At 44.9% G+C, this 6,555-nt stretch overlaps 1 protein-coding gene across 1 annotated transcript in view; it reads right to left on the reverse strand.

Annotated features, from left to right (window-relative positions):
• Nucleotides 1-551: 551 nt before the first annotated feature.
• The window catches only part of LOC311326031 (cartilage acidic protein 1-like), a gene marked incomplete at both ends in the record, with an annotated part of 19,997 nt that continues 13,993 nt past the window's right edge, over nucleotides 552-6,555 (reverse strand). Inside the window, 6 exons of the mRNA XM_084458869.1 lie at nucleotides 552-679; nucleotides 1,335-1,478; nucleotides 1,588-1,630; nucleotides 4,227-4,372; nucleotides 5,635-5,803; nucleotides 6,139-6,239. Coding sequence (XP_084314995.1) covers nucleotides 552-679; nucleotides 1,335-1,478; nucleotides 1,588-1,630; nucleotides 4,227-4,372; nucleotides 5,635-5,803; nucleotides 6,139-6,239 — 731 coding nt within the window. The remainder of the gene's footprint in view (nucleotides 680-1,334; nucleotides 1,479-1,587; nucleotides 1,631-4,226; nucleotides 4,373-5,634; nucleotides 5,804-6,138; nucleotides 6,240-6,555) is intronic.

Genomic DNA, 6,555 nt, shown 5'->3' on the forward strand with positions numbered 1-6,555 from the left:
TGTGGTTGTGTGTGTGTGTGTGTGTGTGTGTGTGTGTGTGTGTGTGTGTGTGTGTGTGTGTGTGTGTGTGTGTGTGTGTGTGTGTGTGTGTGTGTGTGTGTGTGTGTGCGTGTGTGTGTGTGTACATCCGTGCGCACATGTGTGTGCATGTGTCTGTGTAGCTCGATAGTTCGGGGGGGGGGGGGGGGGGGGGGCGGTTTGGTCACTAACAGGTGACGCGTAGCAGCGTGACCGCGAACGAAGGATGAGGAAACGGATGAGAGGAGGACAGGACTTCCTCCAGGTCTTTGTTATTTGAACAGAGCGAGGAAGACAGGTAGAGAAGTTCCATGAGAAGTCTGTCTCCCAGAGTCTTTCTGTACGATCCCGATCACGCTCGGAGCAAGTGATATGAGAGAGAGAGGGAGAGAGGGAGAGAGAGAGAGAGAGAGAGAGAGAGAGAGAGAGAGAGAGAGAGAGAGAGAGGGAGGGAGAGAGAGAGAGAGAGAGAGAGAGGGGAGGAGGAGGAGGAAGGATCCAGAGGGAGAGGAGAAGAGAGCAGTGGCAGGAGGTTACAGTAGTCCAGTGTGGAGGTGGATGGAGAGGAGAAGCAGAAGCGTGAGAGAGAGAGGCCAGAGAGAGAGGCCGGCCCCCCCTCTGACCCCCGAGGAGCGTGTCCCACCGAAGTAGGCCACCTGGGCTGCAGAGAGAGAGGGAGAGAGAGAGAGAGAGAGAGAGAGAGGGAGAGAGAGAGAGAGAGAGAGAGAGAGAGAGATAAGCACAGAGAGAGAAACAAGACAGAATAAAGAAAGAAACAGAGAAACAGACACACAGAGGCAGAAGAGACAGAGAGGGGACCCTTCACACTGCTACAGATGTCATTTATCAATCAATTTTAATTAATTAATCAATCAATATCAGTCTGCATAGCTCTCTTTTCTCCTTATTTGTTTTTGCAGAACGTTTTAACTCCAGCACCTTCAAAAGAGACTCGCACCGAACCATAGTGATTATTACGTGTTAGACGTTGTGCCGTTATTGTGGTCTTTTTTTACCAATTGCCCGCCCCGGGGGACAAAAATGACACTGGATGAGCAAATCTTGGTTTAGCTCCTCCTCCTCCTGCCCCTGTGACCTACTGACGGGAAGTTTAGCTCCTCCTCCTCCTGCCCCTGTGACCTGCTGACGGGAAGTTTAGCTCCTCCTCCTCCTGCCCCTGTGACCTACTGACGGGAAGTTTAGCTCCTCCTCCTCCTGCCCCTGTGACCTGCTGACGGGAAGAGGGACTGACGGGAAGAGGGACTGACGGGAAGAGGGACTGACGGGAAGAGGGACTGACGGGAAGAGGGACTCACCCACGCAGGCGGAGCCGTCATCGTTCGGTTCGAACCCCTGGTTGCACCGCTTGTTGGCGCGGCACTTGTAGCTGCCGTAGGTGTTGGTGCAGGCGGGGCGGTCGGGGGGGCAGACGGAGGGGAACTGGGTACACTCATCCTGATCTGGAGGGGGGGGGGGGGGGGGGGGAGGCACAGACGGGTAGGATGAGGGCAGGACTGAGGATGTGACGCGTCCTACAGGTGGAGAAGTGTACTGTAACTGTGTACTCACCTGTGCACCGGCCGTGCTCGTTCAGGGCAAACCCATGGCCACACTGAAACAGATACAACCATGTATGAGTACAAGCATTTCATATGATTAATAAATCACCTTCAACCTTAGTACATTCAACACTCACCGCGTCAATCTACTGTCTGTATACACTGTAGATTATTGGAGTATTCATTGTTAAATTGACAGCCCTAATAATTAGATAGAATAAGTATGCTAATTGTAGCATGTTAATTAAATTAACACAAAAATGAATCTACATTATTATTATTATTATTATTATTATTTATTTATTTATTTTATTAATTGATTATGCCAGGCGGATCCCTATGCTACAGTGAGCGGGGAGCACAGAATGAGTAGGCTAAGTCTACCTCAGACAAATTGACAAACTTGGTCGCAAAATGAATTGCAGTGGATTGGCAGTTGCTATGGTAGAAGACAAGGGCTTCATGGAAGCGTTGCAAATTCCATCCTTCCTCCAATGCAGCTACTGGACAAGCCGGCAAGAGTAGTTTAGAAAATCCACGGACGCATTGGCGCAAGCTGGATATGTTGCTCAGATTGATTGATAGCTTTACACATAACAAGATATTGCAAATAGTAATTGAATGAAACAATATATTGACTTCTAAAGCCACATTTTGTAATGTCTATTCAATGCTTTACTCGTCTGCCACAATAATGTAATTCATTTTAATTGAAATATCTTCATTTGGGTGCTTTTCCCAGAAAAAAATTATATATGCGATTAATTGCGATTAATTAGATCAATTAATTATAGATGTAATTAATTAGATTGTTTTTAAGTGACTGACAGTATATTAGGACAGTCAATCGATTAAAAAAATAGTTGAGTTAATCACAATCATCAGCTGTGATTAATCATGATTATTCACAAGTTTAAAATACTAGTATTTACTTGTATTTTTTAGGGGAGATTAAACAAATTGCCCACATGTGTGGTGTTAGAATAAAGACATGCATGAGAAAGTGGTTAGAAGCCTGACATTCAGATTCAGGGGCTGGAGGAATCAGCTGTTGTTGTTTTTACTTAACTTGCTTCGGTGGAAGGACATGTCCTCACTGCAATATGCACAACACTTTTTGATTTAGTTATCTAAACTTCCATCTGGAAGCTTTTTGAGATGAAATTCACCATGACCAATGGGAACATCTGTTGAATGTCCAATATGAAACCAGCTTTATCTTAGACAGTCTTGTTATCTCAGTGACTGTTTATACGTAATTGTTTACAGCTGAATTAGCTGCATGTGAAACACGGCGGTCACGCCATCCCGCTTCCCAAACACGCCGTCGCGCTATCCCTGCTCTAAATCCCACTGAGCATCTACATCAGTTGTATTATTTTGATTACAACGTACAAATTGACTTTACGTTGCCCTAAAGTTATCTTTGTCGCTGTACCCATGTGGGCTGCCATCTTGTTTAGAGGGCTGTGTGACGTCAGAGAGCGCAACTGAGAGTACATCCATCTGGTACGAGTTCACGGGTGGGAAGTTACGGGTTTGACTGCCACTCCAGAGCATTTTCACGTGTAGAAAGTTGGAAAACCCGAGTTACGGGTTGCCTGGAACACGCCATTAGTCTGTGTTATATAGGCCACGCCCCCTCAATTCTGATTGGTCCTTGTTTTACGGCAATAACTTTGGTTCTACAGGTTCTACAACAATAACACTTGGGGAGTGATATGTGAAGCCTATAGATCAATCCATGATACACAGGCCACGCCCCTAAATGCTGATTGGGTCTTGGTTTTTGGTCAATAACTTTGGGACTACAGGTCGCCTAGCTAAAATCAAATTGTTTTCAGCACAAACCACCATATCCTTTTCCTACAAGGCCTCAAGTATATCTGTGAGCATTTTCAAATATTTTTCCTGTAGCATTTTTTATTAATTGGATTTCAAAGATTTTAATTTTATTATAATCATAATAATAATACAACTTTATTTTACCTTCCATACAGAAAAATGTATTATTGTGACAATAAATTACAAAGTAATAAAATATCAAATTAGAGCTAACACCTACTGTATATGAATGTAAAATGTATTTCAATCAGTAGGCTTATAGAAACTGGTGTGTGTCAGGTAAGGGTTAGGGTTAGCCTACCTCCTCTCACCTCAATAGGACAAGCATAGGTTACAGATTACAGAGCATTACCGATATGATGACTGTCAAAGCTCTTATTTCAATATGTGACTGAAGCCTACCCATTGTTTTCATTTGTTAATTTTTATTGCTGCGCTCACATCCAAATTGATAAATGCCAAACTTGGTTTTCTGTTGTACTATTGCTTAGTAAATGAGGGCCATTGTGTGTAATTGTGTGTCTCACTGTGCGGGGGGGGGGGTCACCACAGACAGACCGCCGCGCCCCTCGGGTCATTTCATGTAACAAAACACATTTATTCTATCATCAACATAACTGGGTTATGGGTCCGGGTGGGTCACAGTGATGGTGAACACGGCAGAGAGAGAGAGTGTGTGTGTGTGTGTGTGTGTGTGTGTGTGTGCGTGCGTGCGTGCGTGCGTGCGTGCGTGTGTGTGTGTGTGCGTGCGTGCGTGCGTGTGTGCGTGCGTGCGTGTGTGTGTGCGTGTGTGTGTGTGCCTACCTCTATCTCCACAGCAGGTGTCTCCTCCTCGTCCTCTACAGGGTAGGGGACCTCCAGGACTGAGTTGACCTCGGAGGGTTCCAGAGACCTGGCCAGAGAGCGCCCGTCTGGCCAGTACACCTCCAGACTGGTGGCCACATCCCTGCCTGGGGGAGGGGGGAGGGGGGTGGGGGAGGGGGGTTACTCATGCATACACACGCCATGGGACTGTGCAAGCAGGCCACTCTCTGTTTCACATCAATTAACTATTTTACTGTTTTTCTCAATTCTCAACACGTTTTCTGAAAGAATACCTCATTTCCAGCAAAATTTTATTTTATGTTCTAATTACAGCCATCATGAGTACACACTTCTAATGACACACAGCCATCATGAGTACACACTTCTAATGACACACAGCCATCATGAGTACACACTTCTAATGACACACACAGCCATCATGAGTACACACTTCTAATGACACACACAGCCATCATGAGTACACACTTCTAATGACACACACAGCCATCATGAGTACACACTTCTAATGACACACACAGCCATCATGAGTACACACTTCTAATGACACACACAGCCATCATGAGTACACACTTCTAATGACACACACAGCCATCATGAGTACACACTTCTAAGCATCATATGACCACTGATGTGCTGAATGGGAAACACTAGTAGTCTGAATGGAGAACTAGTCTGAATGCTTTATCAGGAGCCTTTGCATGTTCAGTGTTACACATTCTCCTGTTGTATGTAAAATATTGCTGTATAACATTTTTTTATACTCAAATATAAAACACACAAACATACTGTAACTTTATTTTTTACTAAAATACTGTAGCATTATATATATATATATATATATATATAATACAACGTTGAATTTGCACGTGACCTTGAACATCAATCGTGTTAATTGGGAACCTCTCAACTTTTTCCGCGCTGTCTGGGGATGCTGTGTGCACACGACCCTGTAGTAAGGAGCTGGCGGGGCGTTTATGCAAATTCAGATGTACGAGAACGCACATTTAACTTAAGAAGGGGAGCACAGCTGAGAACACTTTGGCGGTTTAAGAACACATTTCCACGCGTTCATGAATCTGGCGGGGATCTTTCTTAGGGTTGGTCTAACGAAGTTCGTAAGAAGACATTTAAGAAAATGTTCAAGAATGAGGTCCATTGTTTCTTAAATGCCAGTGTTAGTGTGTAAACGATTTAGGAAAAACTGCAATCAGGCACGAACTGAGCCACCTTCGCCTGAGGGCCTGAGGGTCCTTCAGCAAGGTCACATGCCTAGCTGTCTGCCTCCACCCCCTCTCCTCATCAACAAGTGAGAGAGAGAAGAGAGTGTGTGAGAAAGAGAGAGAGAGAGAGAGAGAGAGAGAGAGAGACGGAGAGAGAGAAACCTTACCGAGGCCGAAGTGGGCGACGGGCTCCATCTGGCACAGGTACCCTGAGCCCCCATCGATGATGCGGGTGTGGGGGCCACTCCTCTTGGTGTACACCACCACCTTGGCACCACGGGCAAACGCCCCGAACTGGGTACGAGGGATCACACGCAACCAGGAGTTGGAGATACCCTGAGAGAGACGGAGAGGGGGGGAAAAACAGAAAAAGTTACTATTTGTAAATGTCACTTACTTATTCACTTACCTCACTAACTTATTTGTATTTACATTTATATTATAACATTTTTGTGATGTTTGCTTTGGCAATGTAAATGTATGCTTCCCATGCCAATAAAGCCCTATGAATTTAATTTAATTGAATGGAGAGAGAGAAAGAGAGAGAGAGAGAGAGAGAGAGGTTTAAGATGATTTTTTTAGGTCAGGTCCTTTTAAGTGTGTGTGTGTCTCTCTCTCTCTCTCTTTCTCTCTCTCTCTCACACACACACACACACACACACACGGTGCACCTGATTGACTCTGTAGATGGAGATGGGCTGAGCAGCACTCTCTCCATGTGACACTAGCAGGTCCAGACGACCGTCTCCATCAAAGTCCGTCACCACCGCCCCTAAGAGACAGGGACAGGAGTGGATTAACACTATTATTATTACATATATTATCATGGAGATTAAAAAGAACATCAAATATACATAGGATTTTGTTAAGTATTGAGTGTATTTCTGGACCAGCCCAAGATGTTCAAAAGGGCATCCAGAGTATCTGAGAGGAGTGACTGTGTTTCTGTCTGATTCTCTCTAATGAGCCTCTGACGCCATCTAGTGGTTGGAGAAGGAATGGACCAACGTACACTACATTCAGTAAGACTAGTAACTGCACATTCAATAAGACTAGTAACTGTATTCAATAAGACTAGTAACTGTATT

This window comes from Borostomias antarcticus (assembly GCF_949987555.1).
Source record: "Borostomias antarcticus genome assembly, chromosome: 25".
NCBI lineage: Eukaryota > Metazoa > Chordata > Actinopteri > Stomiiformes > Stomiidae > Borostomias > Borostomias antarcticus.